Raw genomic sequence first — 22085 nt, forward strand, 5'->3', positions numbered from 1 at the left:
CAAGCTCTTATAGTAACCAAGGAAACAGTGGCTAAACAACTTCTAGTATTATACACAACTGAAAGCAAGTTTAAATGTCCTACAACTTTACACAAACAGCTGGAAACAAGTCCTCAAACCATACACAACAACTGAAACAAATCTTAAATGTACTTACAGGCTGCTGGTCTAGATGCTGATAAAGTGCTTCTCCTGCCGACTAATGCTAGCGTGCTCACTATATAGTGGTTACCTGGCGTTTGGACACGCCTCCCGAGTCAAAACAAGGGCCGAAACTGAGGCGGACGACGCGAAACCGCGTCTGCGTTCGCTACACAAGTTTTTATAGTAACCAAGGAAACAGTGGCTAAACAACTTCTAGTATTATACACAACTGAAAGCAAGTTTAAATGTCCTACAACTTTACACAAACAGCTGGAAACAAGTCCTCAAACCATACACAACAACTGAAACAAATCTTAAATGTACTTACAGGCTGCTGGTCTAGATGCTGATAAAGTGCTTCTTTACTTTCAGCATCTCATTTAGGGAAACTCCTGAGATAAATAAGTTCAATCTCTGAACTTTAATAATAAACAGGTATAGAATGCTGCATTTCCCACCACCTTATTCAGCCGCATTGACTTCTGGGACTTCTCGAGTGAGTTTTCCTCTCAAGTCTGCATCGACGCATCATCAATATCAAGAACACATGTAAGAACTTTCACGCATCCTCCGTTCTTGAGTTTTGGAACTGAACTTTGGCAGCTGATGATGACGTTGCATGAGAACACGAGGACTCAAGACTGCTTAAGATTGCATACTGAGAAAGAGACTTTGTATTGCCAAGGTTACAACATGGTCTCCACTAAAAGAGACCTTTATTAAATGTTTTAAAAGGTTTTTGGGGTGCATTCACACTATGGTATCCGAACTGTGCCCACATGCGTTTACCGGTTCGTTTGACAAGTGTGAGTGCTCCAAATCGAATCCAGGCGTGGTTCAGTTGGCCGACCCTGGCCTGATTGAAAGAGGTGAGCCAAAGATTGGTTTGGTTGGGCTTTGGCACGATACACTTGTTGTGTGAGTGCAAAGTCCTCCTAAGCCTGAAAATGAAGATGTCACATCACTTTTAAGGTAGTTTATTAAAGATGCAAACCCCTTGCTGTGTGCCAGCAACACCGTCCTTTAGCAAACCTAATACTTGCAGCACGATGACATTTATGATAATTTATGAGTGTCAAAAGTTGTGGATCTTTTCTGCAAAATATTTGCCTGCGTGTCACGGCATCCCAAACGACTAAAACAACTAAAGCAATCTCCACTGTGCTAAGCTAAAGTGCTTCTCTTCCTGTTAAACTGAACAGTCGCATCATCGATGACGCAAGTGTGCTCCAAGCTGTCCAAGACTTTTTGCCAGTGGAGAACTGGTCACCCCGACTGAGCCTGGTTTCTCCCAAGGTTTGTTCTTCACTTCCATAAATTGGTGAGTTTTGGTTCCTTGCCAGTCACCTCCATCTAGCTTTGTTGGTTCTGGAGGAGCTGTGCTTTGATGGAGTTGCTCTTTAGTTGATCAGCCTTCATTAGTAACATTTGTACTAAACTGAAATTAACTTCAACAGTGACATTTACATTAAATTCAACTTAATTAGTTTAAATTTTACCAGCATTCTACCACTACTCTCCTGCCTTATTTGCTGGAATGGTCCACTATCTGAAATAATATTATGGCTTTAATTGCTTTTGCTTTAACATGACAAAAAATATATATATAATAAATAAATAAAAATAATAACAAAAAATGACTCGACTACAGAATCATCTCACAGAAGGATTCATTTCACACACTCGACTGTTATGAGGTGAATTTAGAGCAAAAAAACAAACATGTTATTAAATATGGTATCGTCTTGCTTTAAGATGTAGCAAAAACACAATGCTGTCGATCACTAAGAAATTATGCAAACAACTGTCATATGATTATTTTTGATTACAGAATAGCTCCGATTTCTGTGAAGCTTGTCATTGACTTACAGTTACATCTAGTAAACACTTTCCCAGAGATGAGTTGCAGCTGGAAGGGTATCCGCTGTTTAAAACATATGCTGGATAAGTTCATTCCGCTGTGGCGACCCCAGATTAATAAAGCGACTAAGCCAAAAAGAAAACGAATGAATGAATGAATGTAGTAAACACTGCTCCATTTAAATAGCAGGTACTGAACATTCACAGCTGATTACAGAATCAGCTTTATGGACAAAATGCGAACAAAAATTGTCCTTGATTAATTGTGCAGCACTAGTATATATAAGATTATTCTTTATCTTCAGATATCTGCCAATTAAGAACATTTCCTTTTTTCTCATTACACTAAATATATATATATATATATATATATATATATATATATATATATATATATATATATATATATATATATATATATATATATATATATATATATATACATATATATATATATATATATATATATATATGCCCAAATTTCCTGGCATCAGCCTTGGGTCAAGCAATGCCAGAAGCTGTGAAATTGCCAATGTTTCTAAAGACTTCACCACATGGTCAAAAACATCTGCAGTCAACATGGGCATTTGTTTTACAACCACCTTGGGATCTTCTCTAGCCTTAAAGCCACTTCATGATCAACATCACTAGAAACTCCCATAGCTTTTAGCATTATGCGTGTTCTCTTCACGACTAAGGTGCACATTTCGAAAACGTCGGTCTCAGTTCACCCCTGATAAATCCTCATCCGCTCTTTAACTGAAACCAAATCCCTATTGTAGTTCTAACACTTATCTCCTTGAATTGCCTGCTGTGATTCCCAATCCCCACAGAGAGAGATGCGCTGGGTTCATTACTTAGATAAAAGACACAGGATTCCAAACTGCAGATGGAATGAGCCGTATTCCCCCTTGATTAGATGCAAAACAAACAGCTCTGGCTTTTTAATCCAGTAGTACAATTTCAGATAGCTGCATAATAATTACTTTTTTGACAATGTTGATATTTGGGTCATTCCTATCCATCAAGAAGTCAAATTATAGAATATTAAATGTCAGATTGAATTCTAGAGAGGAGACAAAACAATATTTTTCAGATCTCATCGTATCACTCTTGCTGAAATGAGTACTAAATACAACAACTTATTCCATAAACAACGGATCTTTCTCATACCCTGAATGATTAGATTTGACTTCCACCAGTTTTCCATATTCATTTGGGAAGGAACCTCTACTCGATAATCTGCAGTGCATCACTTCATCCTTTTCTGATGTGCTCATTCATCTGATAGAACTGAATACTCGAGCTTGAGCATCCCTCAAGTCTACAATTGTTAATTACTGTTATTAATGCGGTTATTATTATCACAATTAAGCCACTGTGGATGCATTTTGTTCCCTGCTCTCAGTGAGCGAAGTGTTATTTTCGGTGCTGCAGTTCATTTCTTCCCATTGAGACGCCGAGTATAATTATTCCACATGCCGCCTCTTGATGGCCATCACCATGAAGGGAAAGTGGGGAGAATATTGAGGAAATAATGGAAAGAGAGGTTGAAGATAAATCGCCCTGCACTGGAATTAATGTGTCTGGTCTATAATAATGATGCACGGATAGCAGCATCAATAAGACTCCCTAATTCACCAAGCTTCAACCAGAGCAATTTGAGTTCTCTGAAAAATACATTAGCATTATAGAACCAGCGATACAATTGACAGAACCGCTAGGAAGTCATTATAGGACATTCACTTGGCAGAACAACTTAAACATGTAATTACGCACTAGAAAATGCCTTGCGTTCAAGGGTTTACAAAACCAGTTTCCAAGAATCCACAAGCCTAGTTCCTCGTGGTTTGCACTGCTTCACATTGAGACACTTCTGAAACACTTTGAGAGGCTTTAATGATTTATTCAACAATGCAGAATTAACCCGAAAGACATATTTAAAAGGTCATTTCAAGCCAATTTTATTTAAAGTCACATTAATGCTGCTACAAACCCAGAGCTGAATTAGCTGGAGTGCAGTAGTACATCTTTAGCAATGTCTTTGAGAGGTCTATTAGCAAAGTGAGGTATTTTCAAAATTATTACAAAAATGAGACATTAAATGGCAAAACTTTCTTTCTTAATCACACACCTAATGAAGATAACATGAGCTACACAATTAAAACAGCACTTTCTGACAAGTAAATGTTAATTACAAACACTGGAAGACAAACTTTAAATAGTGCTTAACACAAGGCCAAGGCTCCCTGTTGTTTGACGAAATCTTACCAACAAATTAACTTCAAGTCAATTTAGGCTATTCCAGAATAGCCCGAGGTACTCAATGAAAGAAAAAAGTTACCTAAGGCAAACACCTTAATAAATAATTCCAATTACTTAAGTCGTGGCTGTGAAGAATTCATTACACAAACCACACATACTTTAAAAACAAATTTGAAGATCCACATTTGTCCCTTTTCCGAAAGTGTGTTTGATGAAAGTAGAGTAATATAAAAACAATTTAAAATATGCATATAAAACGATTCAGAAACAGTGGAGCTACAAGAGATGAATGTCCAGCTTCATCTGCTACTTTTAACATTGATAGTCTAACAAATTCCAAAGCTAACAATTTCCCTGAATTCATTGCAATATATACCTCAATTACATATAAAAAAAACCATAAAAAATTATAAATGATTGCCAACAATTCATAGAATCATTTCTATCGACCTTATAAAGTGTTAAATTACAGCACGAGCAAGTCAAACTCTAAAACTATACAAGACAGTAATAATTAAAATGGTGAAAAACAACTGACTGTGTGAACGGCATTTCAAGAGATACGCTTGTAAAACACGTCTATAGAGATTCCGGTCACACTTTTTAATAACTACACACTGTGAATTATTTTTAATAAGCATTAGCAAAGTTACTTGATTATTTGTTAAACAAACTCTACATTAATAGACGTTAGCAATCAGTTTATAAATACAGCTACAAATGTTAAATTCCAGACTTAAACGCACTTGTATAATTTGCTTAATAATTGCGTTTTCGTACTTTATTAATGGTTAATATTTCATTACTTTTCACTAATTACATTAATATGATATGATTTTGAACATGTAATGATACAAATAATTAGATGAAAATGTATTTTTTAATGTTTTGGACTGTCAGAATTTTATTGATGTAGACATAAATAAGTGAATGATGATAATTGATACACTATTTTCCTGCGAAATAATGTTTTTGAAGGTGAAGGTAATATTTTTTGTGTGGTTAATTATGGTATATTAAAAAGAAAATTTGTTTTTTAATCATCGAGTGGCCATCTAACTAATGATGCAATGTGATTGTGGCACAAAAGAGTGGAGTAAGAGGATTGTATCACACACTGAGGAAGGCATTGTGCCGAAATGTTTGTGTTTTCTATCACCTGAAGAATGTAAAATAAAAACAGTTTGAAGCAATTATTTGTGCGAATCATGACGTTTTGAACAATAATTTTTCATTTCTAAATTAAGTATGGCATTATTTACAAACCATTTATTTAAGAATTGTTGGTGTTTTTTTAAGAGCATTCCGAATGCGCAAGTAAATGATTAATAAACTATTCAAATTAGCATTTATACATCTTATTATTCAGGCACATATTAATAGTTATTTGCATGCTAATAAATGCTTTATTAACTCAACTTCATTCAGTTTTGGGACCTGATCTAAAGTATTAAGTATTTATGCTTTATACTATTTATGCTTTATAAATCCCATTTAAATAACAAAAACAAAGCCTTAGCATCAAATAAACATTAAATCTTTGCAATCTTATATAAAAAATAAAATTACTGTAAAGTTTAAACATTGCTGAATAACAGGAGTGTCAAAATATAACCTAAAATTTGATAAAACATTAACAATATAATAATTTAACAATATATTATGATTTTTATTATGATATTTTACATAAGATTGCAAAGATTTAACGTTCATTTGATGCAGTTTCATTTGTGTATCTTGAAATGAATAGAAATTAATAAAGTAGTTTATTTTCTTTTTTTGCCTGAATATAATTGAGCCTTTAATTGTCATTTATATGGGTTTTTTAAAGCATAAATAGTCCTTACTTTTGATTAGGTCACAAAACTTGAGTTAATAAAGCATTCATTAACACACAAAGTAACTATTAATAAATGTTTGAATAATAAGATATATAAAATGTTAACTTGAAAAGTTTATAAATCATTTACTTACGCATTCTGAATGATCTAATAAAATCCACCAACTATTCTAAAAATCATGGTTTGTAAATAATATTTAATTTAGTAATGAAAAATTAATCATTAAAGAATGAAAACACAATCATTAAGCACATTATACATGTGCTACTAAGTCTAGAATACAGCCTTTGTAGCTGTATTTATAAACTGCTTCCTAACGTCTATTAATTTGCTAATTTGCTAATGCTTAACAAATTGTTCATAATGTGTAGTTATTATAAAGTGTTACCAAGATTCCTAACTTGATTCCTTCCAGCATTGAATATTTTATACAAAACTCTCTTTTTTCATGCCTAAAACATTTTCAACATGTAGTGCAACCAACTCACTTTTTCACGTTTTCACAGTGTGAAACGGCACACTTGTTTATATACAGTTTTCTTTGTGGTTCTTAAGCTCGATTGTCCACTTCATCCATTCCCATACCTGAATGTGGTCCTTTGCTCTCCAGTTGGGAATGGGTGAACTCTTGCTCCTGGTAGTACGGGATGGGATCTGGAGCCCAGGTGTCAGGCTCTCCTACAGGTACAGGGAGATACCCTTCTTCACGAGGTAAACACATACACCATCCGGCACCTGAAAGGTCCAGCTCGCTGTACTTATAACCAGCACGTTTCAGGAACTTAAAGTCCACCATGTCTTGAGACTCGCTCATCTCCACCAAAAGATTCCAGAAGACACAGCTCAGGAGAATACCAAGAAGCTAAAAGAAAAAGCACAATAAAACAGAAAGATAAATGACAAATTAATAAATAAATAAATAAATAAATAAATATATTAGTTATTTTTAACATAAATGTGGTTCCAGGGTATATGCAGGAACCCTAATGATAATTTCAATACTTTAAGAATTTTTAAAGATCTTCTGAGAATATTTTTAGAGATCAACCATGCAACAGAGATCAGATAAGCTCAGAAGAAACAAAGCTTGAAAAATATACGGTTGTTTTCAGCGACAGGCTTCAGCGGCTGTTTAAACTCGTCTTTCTCCAACCAGGAGTACGCAAACTTACATTCCCATTTTGCCATCTGTTCCGCTCTATGGCATCAAATCACCTTCCTGCGTTTGTCGCAAATTACGTGACATCACCCGGACGGAGGAGCTTGGCCGGACATGCCCCTGCCCGAACCAATCACGTGGATTTATAACGCCGTTGTTAATATTAGGAGGAAAATAAATATATTTATGCTTTTTTGGGGTCAAACACTTTGGACAACACTTAATCAAAATTTAAGACCTCGTAAAAACTCGATTAAGACTTTTTAATACCTTTTAGGGCCTTAATTTTTTTTATAATTGATTTTTAAACTTTTAAAAGTTTATTAAGCATTGAATCTACAGTACTGTATATGAATTATTTATGAAAAATCATTTAAAACTGATGACTGAAGCAATTACACGGAAGCAATTATTTCTAAAAAATAAACAGCTAATCGTTAAATAATATACAATATATTAAATAGTCATCATAAAAATAAGTCACATTTAACAAAACATCAAAATCAAGAAATGTTGTGTTTATGATAATAAAATAAATTGTGAATATGCAAAGAGATATGCGTTCTCTCACATTTCCACAAAAAGGAGCTTAAAATACTCTACAGATAACACTGATTTTAAAAAACGGCAAAGGGGCTATTTTTATTTGTTTGTTTTTTTTCCTAATTTAAAATAGCAGCACAACGGATGGTTGAGAGATCCTTCACTGCTTTCAGAAAAAAATTATTTTATATCATCTGTAATGTATTCAAATGAATTTTTAAAAGCCTCTGCATGCGATTTCAGAGCATATTCAATTTAATTCTCCAAGTCTCAGAACCAGTCGAGCCTTTTCAATTCTTCTCTAAATGAAAGCATATTATACAACATTTAACATTGCGGACATACAGAAGCAATCCCTAATGCAACCGTGATTTACTAGAAAGGTGCTTCGTCACATATTCCATCATGTCTGTGTAAGTGGACTGTTCCTCTGCTCTAATTAGAGGATTAATGCATTAATGGAGGAATGGGGCAGCAGAGCCATGCGGCTGCATTTAATGTGACCTCTTCCCTCAGAGAGAGAAAAGACGTCTAAAATGTCTGAATAATATATGTACAACATACACAACATAAGACATAGTTAATCAATCAACTAAATTATTTGCCTTATTTAAACAATCAACACTTTTTAGTCTTGTTATTACTAATGTAATTATTGAAGGTATTATCTGTTTTTGTTCTCATTTTTTCTTGTTTGTTCTCTTTAATTGTATATTTTTTTTATTTGATTATGTAAATATACACTCACTGGCCACTTAATTAGGTACACCTTACTAATACTGCATTGGACCCCCTTTCACCTTCAGAACAACCTTAATCATTTGTGGCATAAAATCAACAAGGTACTGGAAATATTCCTTAGAGATATTGGTCCATGTTGACATGCTAGCATCACGCAGTTGCTGCAGATTTGCTGGCATCACAACCATGATGTGAATCTCCCATTCCACCACATCCCAAAGGTGCTCTATTGAATTGAGTTGTGGTGACTGTGGAGGTTTGAGTACAGTAAACTGAATTGAGTCATCTTCAAGAAACCAGTGTGAGATGATTCGCGCTTAATGACATGGCGCGTTATCCTGCTGGAAGTAGCCTTCAGAAGATGGGTACACTGTAGTCAAGAAGGGATGGACATGGTCAGCAATACTCAGGTAGTCTGTGGCCTTGACGCAATGCTCAATTGGTACTAATGGGCCAAAAGTGTGCCAAGAAAATATCCCCTACACCATTACACCACCACTACCAGCCTGAACTGCTGATACAACACAGGATGGATCCATGCTTTTTTGTTGTTGATGCCAAATTCTGACCCTACCATCTGAATGTCGCAGCAGAAATCGACTCATCAGACTAGGCAACATTTTTCCAATCATCTATCGTCCAAAAGTTTCCTGTTCTTAGCTGACAGGAGTGGCACCTGGTGGGGTCTTCTGCTGCTGTAGCCCATCCGTCTCTAGGTTAAACATGTTGTGTGTTCAGAGATGCTCTTATTTGAGTTATTGTTGCCTTTTTATCATCTCGAACCAGTCTAGTCATTCTCCTCTGACCTCTGGCATCAACAAAGAATTTGTGACACTGACTAGATATATTTTCTCTTTTTTGTTTCTGAAATACTCTGACCAGCACATCAGGCACCAACAACCATGCCACGTTCATGTCACCCATCACCTTTCTTCCCCATTCTGAAGCTCGGGTTGAGCTGCAGCAGATTGTCTTGACCATGTCTACATGGCTAAATGCATTGAGTTTCGCCATGTAATTGGCTGATTAGAAGCTTCCATTAACAAGCAGTTGGACAGTGTATCTAATAAAGTAACTAGTTTGTGTATTACACATTTTATACCAATCTAAAATGCTTTAGCAATACTGTACAAAGTGCCACGCCAATAAAAGCAACTTGAACTTGAGAGATAGGGATGATATACTCCCAATGTTTTAAATAAATTAAGTAAATATATTGTATATTTTATTCAATTGATGTAAATACATTACAGATTATATATATATATATATATATATATATATATATATATATATATATATATATATATATATATATATTGTACTGTACAATACTGTAAAAAATGTCACACCAATAAAAGCAACTTGAGAAAAAGAGAGATGATAAACCATCAATGTTTTAAGGTTTTCAAGTTTGGCCTTTAACTGGGCACCAGCTTCTCTGAGTGTCATGCACCTCTCTTAGGGCATTTGCATCTGGTCAGTGCAGATGCCCAATTTCTATAATTTACTGTTTGGCCGAGGACTCTCTAATGAGGGACGAGTCAAACAGAATAGGTAGCAGGCAATCAAAATGGAAATGTGGAATGCCAAGGGAGATAAATAAAAGAACAGAAAAACAGAAATTTCAGGATAAAAAAACGATAGCAGTAATAAACAAGAAGCACACATAGAGAAAGATGATCACAAGACCTGTGGCAGTCCGACCGCGCAGCAGATGCCAATAGTAGCCCCGATGTTGTCTCCCATCCAGAGGTTCACAGCATGGATACAGCCACGCACGTGAATTACACCATCTAAAGCTTCACGCTGTAATAAAGAGCAAGAGAAAGAAATCACATTCACCACAGGTGCCAGGTAGCGCTGATTCTATGACGGGAACAAGGTTAAAATATCACAACTCGAGTCCATCATAATGGCATAATGGAGGCGGCGCTCTTAATGGCTTTGCTTAGTTTTTGTCTATGGAACAAACAAGCCACCATTATAGATGATTGCTGTGGAAAAGGCTATCGGAGGTTTTTTTTTCCCTGTCACTGTTCCTCCTTTAGATAGGATTTCACGCGTCAATGTCCGGCAAAACATTCTTTCCAAATGCATCACTGGATGTGAAAGCGAGTATTACGTGAAATGAGTCAGTCAGTCAGCAGTCAGTAACGGCTGGTTGAAGGCCATTGGATGAATGTGGACCATAAAAACGAATGCTCAGACATTCCACTTACCTGCTGATGGAGCGTTTTGTAGCCACAAAGGGTGTTCACAACTTCTCCCACCTGAGAGAAATGAAAACACAGGACTTATTACAAAACCCAGAACCATAACCGCCATAGACAATGACCTAAAATTGCCAAACTGTCCTTTCCCCGAAATATCTTAAGACAAGACCAACATCATCGTAAAATGGTCTTGAGACATGGCGTTTTTCATTGTCACTATATGATTATAGAAAAACGAATGCAGTGATGGAATCTAGAATAAGACTGATGAGCAGGCAGAACATCTAATCACATTACAAATAAACATGTCTGCTCCCCACAAGCCTACTCCAATTCCTTTCATACCATCTGACATTTCACCTCTAGTATCTAAAAAAGAAAATGATTATTCGGTATCAGCTTACACATAAGATAATGAGGTGTGAAATAGAAAAGTTATATGTATTTTAATCCACATGTGATGAAAGCTCTAAAATTTAAAAGGCATTGACTTTTAATGATCAGACCACTATTTCAGCAATCAGTAAGTAAACATTACACCTTTTAAAACAAATTTGCTGTGTTTGTAAGCAATATTTTTAAAACCTAGCTCAATAAAACTAAACAAAAATTATGGCTAAATGAGCTATAGTTTTTTGTGTGTCATTACATAAGAAATGATAAGAATATTTGGTAAAACTTTAGTTTAGGTCACAATTCATGATATTAGCAAACCAGTAACTAGCATTACTTGCTTAATAAATTACTAATTAGCTGTTAATTAATAGTTATTAAGTTAGAAATTGGGTTTAGGTTTTGTGTAGGATAAGGAATGCAGAATCAGAATCGTACTTTATAACTACTAATGAACATTTAATACACTCACCGGCCACTTTATTAGGTACACCTGTCCAACTGCTCGTTAACACAAATTTCTAATCAGCCAATCACATGGCAGGAACTCAATGCATTTAGACATGCAGACATTATCAAGGCGATCTGCTGCAGTTCAAACAGAGCATCAGAATGGGGAATAAAAGTGATTTAAGTGACTTTGAATGTGCCATGGTTGTTGGTGCCTGATGGGCTGGTCTAAGTATTTCAGAAACTGCTGATCTACTGGGATTTTCATGCACAATTATCTGTAGTGTTTACAGAGAATGGTCCAAAAAAGTGAAAATATCTAGTGAGATGCAGTTCAGTGGGCACAAATGCCTTGTTGATGCCAGAGGTCAGAGAAGAATGGCCAGACTGGTTCGAACACTTCGAACCTAGAGGTGGATGGGCTACAGCAGCAGAAGACTACACCGGGTGCCACTCCAGTCAGCTAAAAACAGAAAACTGAGGCTACAATTTGAACAGGCTCACCAAAATTGGACAATAGTTTATTGAAAAAATGTTGCCTGATCTTACGAGTCTTGATTTCTGCTGTGACATTCGGATGATAGGAGCAGAATTTGGTGACAACAACAAGAATACATGCATCCATCCTGATTTGTATCAACTGTTCAGGCTGGTAATGGGGGTGTAATGGTGTGGGGGATATTTTCTTGGCAACGCCGCAGCCTACCTGAGTATTACTGCTGACCATGTCCATCCCTTTATAACCACAGCGTACCCATCTTCTGATGGCTACTTCTAGCAGAATAAGGCTTCATGTCATTAAGCGTCATAAATCTTCTCAGACAGGTTTCTTGAACATGACAATGAGTTCACTGTACTCAAATGGCCTCCACAGTCACCAGATTTCAACCCAATAGTGCACCTTTGGGATGTGATGGAAAGGGAGATTCACATCATGGATGTGCCGCCAACAAATCTGCAGCAACTGCTAGATGCTATCAAGTCAATATGGACCAAAATCTTCATTTCCAATTTCCAATACCTTGTTAAATCTATGCCATGAAGAATTAAGGCAGTTCTGAAGACAATAGGGCTCAAATCAAGTACAAGTAATGTGTACCTAATAATGTGGCCCTTGAGTGTATATTAATAATAGGCAGGTAATTATCAGCATGAGTTGTGAATTTCTAACCTAAAGTGTTACCAAATATTTTGAATCAAAATTCAAGTATTTGAAACAGATTATGTTACCATTAATCTGTCTTATATTAGGCTAAATATAGACAATAGTCTCACACAGGCCAATACATATTACCTAGAACAAGACCTGAAAAAGATCAATCATAATGTGAAGAATATTCTAAGGAAGCTTTGATCATGTTGGTGGTGTCTCGTTTGTAGCCTGTAAAGGCATAGTGAGCTGTCATACCAATAGAAGAACAGTGCATTAGGGCCCAATCAACATTCATTAACTCAGAAAGAGAGGCAAAAAGAGAGAGCAAGTGGTACAGGAGACTCTATGCAGCAAAGGCAAGCCAAATTAAATCTGTCATGATGCACTGACTCATGGAGAACTGCATTTACTAGAAAGCTCTCTAAACCGACCACTTAAAAAAAAAAAAATCAGCTTTCTGCCCTTGCAGACCTGTGGGTCAGACTGACTCCACTCTAAAAACTTCTCTTTGGCGAAAAAGATTACTGGCAAAATCATCAAAAACACCCTGTGACGCAGGCTTTTGCTCATCAGACCTGTGTGTAGAGAGGCGACATTTGTGCTGATTTAAGTCTCATGAGCGGGAGAAGTGCAGGGAATGACTAACACTTTGACGGATGCAGCAGGTGTAAGGAACGCCACAGGCCAAAGGACTCTTGCCATCGCAGAGGTGGTACTGGTTTACTTCCCAATCCTTGTACTCGTCTCCTCCACAACAAGAAAACTGGACAGGTCAAACAGAAAGCATGTTAAAGCATGGGACAATAAGGGATTTTAATAATTACTTTGAGTGAAATGTTCATAATAAATAACAAGAAGAATAATATCATACCAAAAAATCCTCAAATGTTTCATACAAAATATTATTAAAACAACTTTAATAACGGCTATTATGATGATGATAATAATAATAAAAATAAAAATAATTATTATTTTCCGCAGTTATTATTCCAATACTGTGTCACTGCTGATTTGCTGCTCATTTAGCATTTATTATTATATGATTAACTTTATTAAAAATTAACTTGGCTGCACTGCTTATTAATTATTAATTCATTTAAATGTGCTAGTGCTACATTTATTTGCAGTGATGTACAGAGAGGGGAGAAATAATATATTTATTATTAGACATTTTTTGCAATAGCATTATTGACTTGATTGTCAATTTTAATCAAGTTATTTTTGAATAAAATGAATATTTTCCTTTAAAAAAATTGAAGTGTATTCATTTATAAACATAGAAAACTAATTAAGATAATGTAATAACATACAGTATAGGGCTGCATGATTTTAGAAAAAATCTCTCTCTCTCTCTCTCTCTCTCTCTCTATAAATAAATAGATAAATAAATAAAAAAATATATATATATTTATTTATTTATTTATTTATTTATATATATATATATATATATATATATATATATATATATATATATATATATATATATATATATATATATATATATATATATATATATATGATATGAATACAATTTGAACAATTGATTTTATAGGTTTATTTAGAAATATTTTATCCATTTAGATCAAATAGGATTTTCAAGTATATTCCTATACAGCCCATCCGCATAAATCACAGGCAAATATAAATAAATAAGCAGAGCTTTATGCTTTTCCAGGGAGTCCTACAGTATTTGAACAATCAAATGCAAAATAACATGGACATTATTGCATAGATAATTAAAAAAATAATAATATATTTATGTTTTAACCTTTAATAAAAAATCTAATCCTGCAATGTGACTATTGCTGCGATACACAAAAACTATATACAGTATTGTTAAGCCTTAATACAGTTAATAAGAAAATTCAGTTAAGATGCTCAAAAATGACTATAATTAACACAAGCTATGGCCATATACACAGCACAAAGTTTCAGGATTGACATCCTATTTTAAATACAAGAGATAATGTGTGTGAAACATAATTTTTTTTTCTCCAAAATTGCAATAACTGACAGCATGGTCATAGCAACAGTGTCTTTGGTATCTGCTATCCTGAAGTAATATTACTAAGTCAAAGGAGTTGTTACATATACTTCTGCAATTTTAAATAAAATATTGTCGACAGAGGCAACGCATTTTGTTTGTGTCTGGTTTGCAAAACATACACTTGAAGTGTTGCCTTGTCCACATATTATTAAAGGTATTTTTAGACTTTTTAGTTGTTTAAGCTTAACTTGTAAAGCAATACAGATAATGAGGTTACTAAAGAGAGCAGGTCTGGCTCTAAATATTCTGTTTTTTTTTTTTTTTATTTTAACCATCTGGATTTTTCTACATTTTATATGGGCTTGTTTGCATTTTCCTACAAAGAATGTGCAACACTTTCGTAGCTGTTATTTTCTACCACACACATACAGAATACAGACAAATCCCATACATTAAGCACTTAAAGCAAAAAAAGGTTAAGCAGTAAAAGGTGAACTAAAAACAAGATTTAGCTGGAGTGTACACACACAAACATGTTCTTGGTGGAAAATACATATAATTTATCTCTGACTTGACACAGACCCTATTAGAGTAGGTGTATAATTCACTTAAGTTTCGTAATAATAAAAATTAAATAAGTAAACAACCTTCTCTTGCACATAATCCAATATATTTTTGAAGTCTAAGTCATCGTAGTAGTGCTTGATTCCCTCCCGTATGCTGTTCTGAAACAATTTGATTGTCTAAAGAGAGAGAAAAATCAAACTCATTACCAACAAACTGTACAACACACCAATCCTTCTACTCTCAATGTTCCTTGCAGCTTACCGTCTTTTCAAAGATCAGAGCAATGATGAGGGCTATCGCCTGGAGAGCCAGCAAGACACACAGAACGCAAAGAAACTGCAGAGAAAAACTTACATTGCGTCACAGTGCAAACAGCCCACCGGTAACATGGTACAAGATTTCTCCTGAATAAACACACACAATACAGATGCGCACTCACCATGTGCAGCAGAGTCTTGTTGTCCCTGAGGGAACCCACCATTCCAATCACAGACACAGTGAACATGACAAGACCCAGCAGTATGAGGACCACGGCGGGAGCCAAAAACACCCCCTCCAGGGTGCGATTCTTCTGCCGCTCCACTTCGGCATACACGCCGATACACAGCACACACAGACCGAGCAGCTGAGGGGACAAGAGTCTGGTCAAACATTTCTACAAGACACATCAGATTAAGTCACTTCATAACATTACGTTTACATGATTAGATTGGACATGAGATAAAAAAAAAAAATGTGTTGTTAAAATCAATGTTTCACTGCACAATGCACTGTTACGCAGTCATGCATATCAAGGTTTACATAATTAGATTAAACACAAAAGAAAAATGCACAACAAAGTCATGCATAACTACGCAATAACGTGGCTACACTATTAGATTACATTTGTTAATGCAGTGATACACTCAACTCACGATTTGATACAATCAATACGATACAATTTTTTCACAATATTTATGAAAAACTTAGTTAAGACTATTTAAACAAGTAACCTTTCATGATATCTCACATGCCGCACATTTATTAGTAAACTAAAAATACACATAAAATTTCATATACAAACTGGATTTTTTAAAACAAATTACGAATCAAAATAAAAAAAGAATAACAAAAATTCAACTGAATGTGCATCAGACCATTTAAAATGGTCTCAGAAATGCTTTATAGTATATATAATTTCGCAGCAGCAAAAACATGAGGCATGAACACCTGAAGAGCAAACATATAAGGGATACTATGGAGGATGGACCACCAGAGAAGTCGTCAAGTAAACTATCTGAACTTTTTAAATCTACAGACAATAAAGTTTCTAAAAACTTTTTGAAGTAAGAGAAGCTCTTTGAAATGCTGTCTTTTGTTTGTGAAGTTGTTAGTGTGCTGTCGAGTGAATGAGTGTTTGAGAAATGCTACAGCTCTGCACATTTTGTGTACTTCTCTTGTACAGACATTTGTTCTAATTTGACATTACTCCAATGCCAAGTTGATTTGAGTCAAACTGCATTTTAGTGGGCAATATGTGAATTAAATCTGATTTAATTACAGAGGTATATCATTTCAGACTTCACCAGTATGTTTATCTGTGTGTGAAGACGCCATAATTTGTAGTGTAGCGCAAATTAACATTTTGAGGTGAAGTAAAAGTTTCTTATAAACGAGACCCTGTCAATAAAAACAGTTCACTCAGTAAGAAGCAAAGCAAAAAGCAGGCAAAGCACTGAGGTACAAGGGCTGGAACTGAGAACCAACCGTTACGTTATATTGATCTGTTCCTCCATTCATTCATATGCAGATGTGATGTAGCCTTCTGTAATTAATTAATTTACTTCAGCCCATTCTACAGACATTTTATTGCATGTCTATTAACATAAATGACTTAATGAACATTATACAGTACTGCCATTCAGACTAAGAACATGTTTTTATGCTACTGCATTCATTTTACATTTTGTCAAGGCCTTGTTTACATTTATACTCCTTCAAAGTACAGCATTAAATGTCAAAGTTAAATAAAATGTAAAATGAGTGATTTTGGTATAAAATGAATCATTTGAATGAGTCGAATAATTGACAAATTAGTCGATGGATTAATCAACAGTCATAAGTGTCAGGCCTTCTGGCCACGTAAAGCAAGTTCACAAAAAACACAATACAGTTGTCCCTGCAGTTCTGTGACTCTTTTAACATCCCAACGGGCTGCACTGTTATTGTTTTCAGCCAATAATGAACTTCCGGTGAACAATTTATGTGACTATTTTCAATTTCATAAGGTTCCTTTTACAGCATTGATGATGTAATGTAATTCAAATATAATCAGTTAAATAGACTTAAGCATCTATTTAGTTGTGAAAGTGTAAAAAGAGACTAAAGACGTTTAAATGCAGGCATCGTCATTAGCAGCAGGTTAGCGCAAAAACTCCATTGAAAACACTGGGGTAAAATTAATTTCCATATTTTAAAGACATGGCGTGGACAATTCTCATTTACCGCAATGCTTCTTAGTTTGTCTGATACCCTCTTAATGTCGTATCTCAGCCAGGTAGTGAAGATCACGTTTTTTTTTGTTTTGTTTTTTAAGAAATCAGATCTTAAACAGCGATTTTGTAAGGGATGACAATTCACCGGAAGCCCTGGGGCTGGCTGACTGAAATTACAAGTTTGTGTGCATATATCCCATTTAAATAGTCACAATTTTAATTGATTTTCAACCGGCTCACAGTGTATCATTATTAAAATTATGTTTACACTACTAGATTAGACATGCGACATGAGGACACTAAAATCAATGTTTCAAAGCACAAGTCAAGCATAACATTACATTCACAAAACTGGATTAAGCATGTAAAAAATGACATTAAAACAAAATCCTTCAGATCATTCATATGACAAAAAAAACCCAAATCATTTGTGTTCCTCAGATTAATCCTTATAAGATGACAAACATGCTAAGCTGAAATGCACACACTGTCAATAGAATGACGCAAATCATAAATAAGATTGATGTAGCCATCTTTGTCAATTTGTATCCCTACAAAAGACTATATTAGTACAAAGCATGCTAATTAAAACCACTTCATTTACAATTTTCTTTCCTGACTGTTCTTCCTGGAAGGGTAATTTAATAAGCCTTGCTGACTGATGGACTTTGTCATCTGTCAATTTCAGATAATTCCTGGTTACTTCCGTTACTTTCTGTTCAGAGATGGGGGTGTTTTAGTGATGTTCGAAAAAGCAAGTGTAAAAGCTATGAGTCAGGTTTAAGAGTGGAGAGAAGGGAAGAAAAGACGGATGGAGGTCTGAAGAGCATCCCGAGAGGCTTTTCTGCTTGTATCATCATGTTCCATAATCTCTAATAGTAAAGACACTCCCATAAGGCACTGACTTATTGCATTTCCTGTGAGGAAATATAATGCTCTTGCTAGCGACTCAAGAAGAATACAGTGTTCCTTGACTAAATAAATAAATATATCCCAGTTGTTGGGGGTCATTACACAATATATGACCAATTCTGGGGCAGCACGGTGGCACAGTGGGTAACACAATCGCCTAACAGCAAGAAGGTTGCTGGTTCGAAGTTTGCATGCTCTCCTCGTGTTTACGTGGGTTTCCTCCGGGTGCTCCGGATTCCCCCACAAGTCCAAAGACATGCACTAAAGGTGAATTGGGTAAGCTAAATTGACTGTAGTGTGTGTGTGCGCGCGAGTGTGTGTTTGTGTGTAAATGAGTATGTATGGATGTTTCTCAGTATTGGGTTGCAGCAGGAAGGGCGTCTGCTGCATAAAACATATGCTGAATAAGTTGGCGGTTCATTCCGCTGTGGCGACCCCAGATTAATAAAGGGACTAAGCCGAAAAGAAAATGAATGAATCAATTCTTATGAAATATTTATATGTTTAGGGATGCAACATTATTAATGATCATTTCTGATAATAATCAGTCCATGATTATTTGTACGTTAAAGAGATAGCAGACCCCAAAATAAAAATTTCTTCATCATTTAACTCGACTTCAAATGTTTTCAAACCTTTACAAGCTTCTTCTCCAGTTAAACAAAAAGGAAGCTATTTTGAAGAATGTTGAAAACTGGTAATAATTGGCATCCAAAGCAAAAGAAAAAAATAAAAATACCATGAATGTCTATGGCTACTGGTATTTTCCAGAACAACTGACCACACATGTACGGGATCAGAAAAATATCAATCTGTAAACATGCTTTGTACTTAAATGAGGAAAATAAGCATGCGTTATGGATGTGACCAAAAAAAGTCTGCAAGTTTGCAGTATACAACATACTTTGTAGAAATTCTATGAATTAAACTGCACACCCCCCAAAAATAATGCTAATCAAAAGGATAAGAGTTGACGCACTATAGAAAAAAAAAATGATTGATTTTATTTTATAACTGTGACATTCATGTGACTTTGGTAAATCAAATAAAATTGTTTAAAAACATCGACAGGGACATTGAGTATTTCTAAAGTACTTAAAAAAAACTAAAAAAAAAAACGTAAAAACCGTTTCGGTATTTTGGTGAAAACTTTTTTTTAATGGCAAGGTTGACATTTGCATGGAATTGCTCATTTATTTATATATATATATATATATATATATATATATATATATATATATATATGTGTGTGTGTGTGTGTGTGTGTTGTTTTCAATGGAAGAAAGAGGTACAAATATGTTTAAAACATGTGAAAGAAGAGCAAACAATGCCAGAATTGTCAAGTTTGGTATATATGATAAAGCAATTACCGGGAACAGTAATTATGCAAATATTTCTTACTTAAATAATTAATTCTTTCCAACCCTTCAAATTAATATGTCGATTATTTTTATTTATTTTATCTTAATTGAGCAAAATAATCTTATAATTAAATTTTTCCAAAATAAATATTCTGACATATTAAAAATATCAATTACCAATCAATATCTTTAGCAGATAAGATTTCTAACCATGCCTTTTCTACAAAACATGCCTATGAATCGATCCCTTATCAATATATTTGTTATATGATCGAGAAATGACAGAAAACAAATGTGCACTACGTCTAAATCATTTCAATATTATTATAAATGGCCACCAATCTTATAGAAAGACCAATGTAAAGCAGAATCCCTTCACTGACATAAGCACACCGTGGCACATTTATTCCACAACAACAAGAGCGTCCTGCGCCTTTAAATCTGCTAGCGACACCTGTCTGTTTCCTTGCTTAAACAACAAAGCTCAGCTGATAAATTTGAACGACCTAGCAATAATACTCAAGCCAAAATTATCCCGTAACCGCCCCAAACTCGATTTAACATGTATCAACAATCTATATATACGTTCAGCAGCACAGACACGTGAGCATACACATTCATAGCAAGCGCGTGCTTTTCACTGAAGAAACAAAGCAAGGCTAGTAACCTACAACCTTCACTTCAAACGCACACTTACCGAAAACAGCATCGAATAGACATTTAGAGAGAATTTAAGGAAATAATAGAAGTGAATGGTTTTCCTCCATTCTTCGTAAGACGGCATGGTGAGACAGAATTAACTGAGTTCAGTTAGCTTGAGCTTTCCATTCATTTAATTGGAGATGTTAGCCGACGCTGCTTAGACTCAACGAGGCTTTGTTCTTAAAGAGACGTTAGACTGTTTTAAAGTCCACAAGACCCGACTGAATGCATAATGAGCAGTTCTGTCAAGTGCTCAGCTTAGCTGTCGACTCCTCTTTTAAAAATTTTGACAAGCACATCAGCAGCTCCAAGGTGTAACTCTTATCCTAACACACTTCCGCCACGCCAAACAACAACACACTGGAGTCTGGACAGACATTTTAAAGGGCCAGCGCACATTTAACGATATATATATATATATATCAGATAGGTGTGCCAGATTTTAAAATGTTTTGATATAGGCTATCATTAAACATTAATTTAAACGTGACTAACGTGAATTTTCGACTGAAATAAATATTTCATATAAGATTTTAATGTTTCTTTAAAATGAGAGAAATCTGTTATTTCAATCTGTTTTCTTTCATTTTTACTTTGCTAATTATCAGAAAACAATTTTCATTTCGTTTTCGAGAGTAAATAGTTTTCAGTTCTAGTTGCGCAGATGGTATTTTATAACCATGTGTGCTAAAACGATACCATTCTGTGATATTATTAAGTGTTTTTTTTTATTATTTTAGTACATTATCTGTATCTAAAATAAAAACAGAAATACAGTTAATAAAAATATTTCATCCAAAAAATTTCTAAAATGAACTGATGGTTGATTTCTGAGTTGTTCTGTAAAGAAATACGTAATTGATTTGGTTCTCGGATTTTTGTTCTTTATTAAAAAACTGTACAAATGTACAAACTGAGTCACTGTTCTTGTCAGCTCAATTGAATTGTATAATTTTATGCTTGTTTTTGTATGATTTTTTGAGGAGGACAAGCTTAAAGGTCAGGCTCTGTCACATTTTCTAAGTGAAAATGTAAATTTCTGGTAGAATGTCCCATATATATATAGTGGAGTAGGTAGTGCTGTCGCCTCACAGCAAGAAGGTCGCTGGTTCGAGCAGTTAACATTTCTGTGTGGAGTTTGCATGTTCTCCCTGCGTTCGCGTGAGTTCTCCCTGCGTTTGCGTGATTGGTTGCGGCTGGAAGGGCATCTGCTGTGTAAAAACATGCTGCATAAGTTGGCGGTTCATTCGGGCGACCCTGAATTAATGAAGGGACTAAGCCGACAAGAAAATGAATGAATGAATGATATAATTAATA

The 22085-nt window shown here is 34.9% G+C and overlaps 1 protein-coding gene across 1 annotated transcript; it reads right to left on the minus strand.

Moving 5' to 3' along the window:
* Positions 1-6043: 6043 nt before the first annotated feature.
* zgc:110329 lies at positions 6044-21105 on the minus strand. Its single transcript, NM_001017802.1, is given in 8 exon segments — positions 6044-6972; positions 10246-10362; positions 10776-10826; positions 13412-13528; positions 15400-15495; positions 15581-15655; positions 15759-15944; positions 20764-21105. Coding segments are annotated over 8 exon segments (1041 nt in total). The 5' UTR covers positions 20851-21105; the 3' UTR covers positions 6044-6660.
* Between the last annotated feature and the right edge of the window lie 980 nt (positions 21106-22085).

Source organism: Danio rerio, chromosome 5 (assembly GCF_049306965.1).
Source record: "Danio rerio strain Tuebingen ecotype United States chromosome 5, GRCz12tu, whole genome shotgun sequence".
NCBI lineage: Eukaryota > Metazoa > Chordata > Actinopteri > Cypriniformes > Danionidae > Danio > Danio rerio.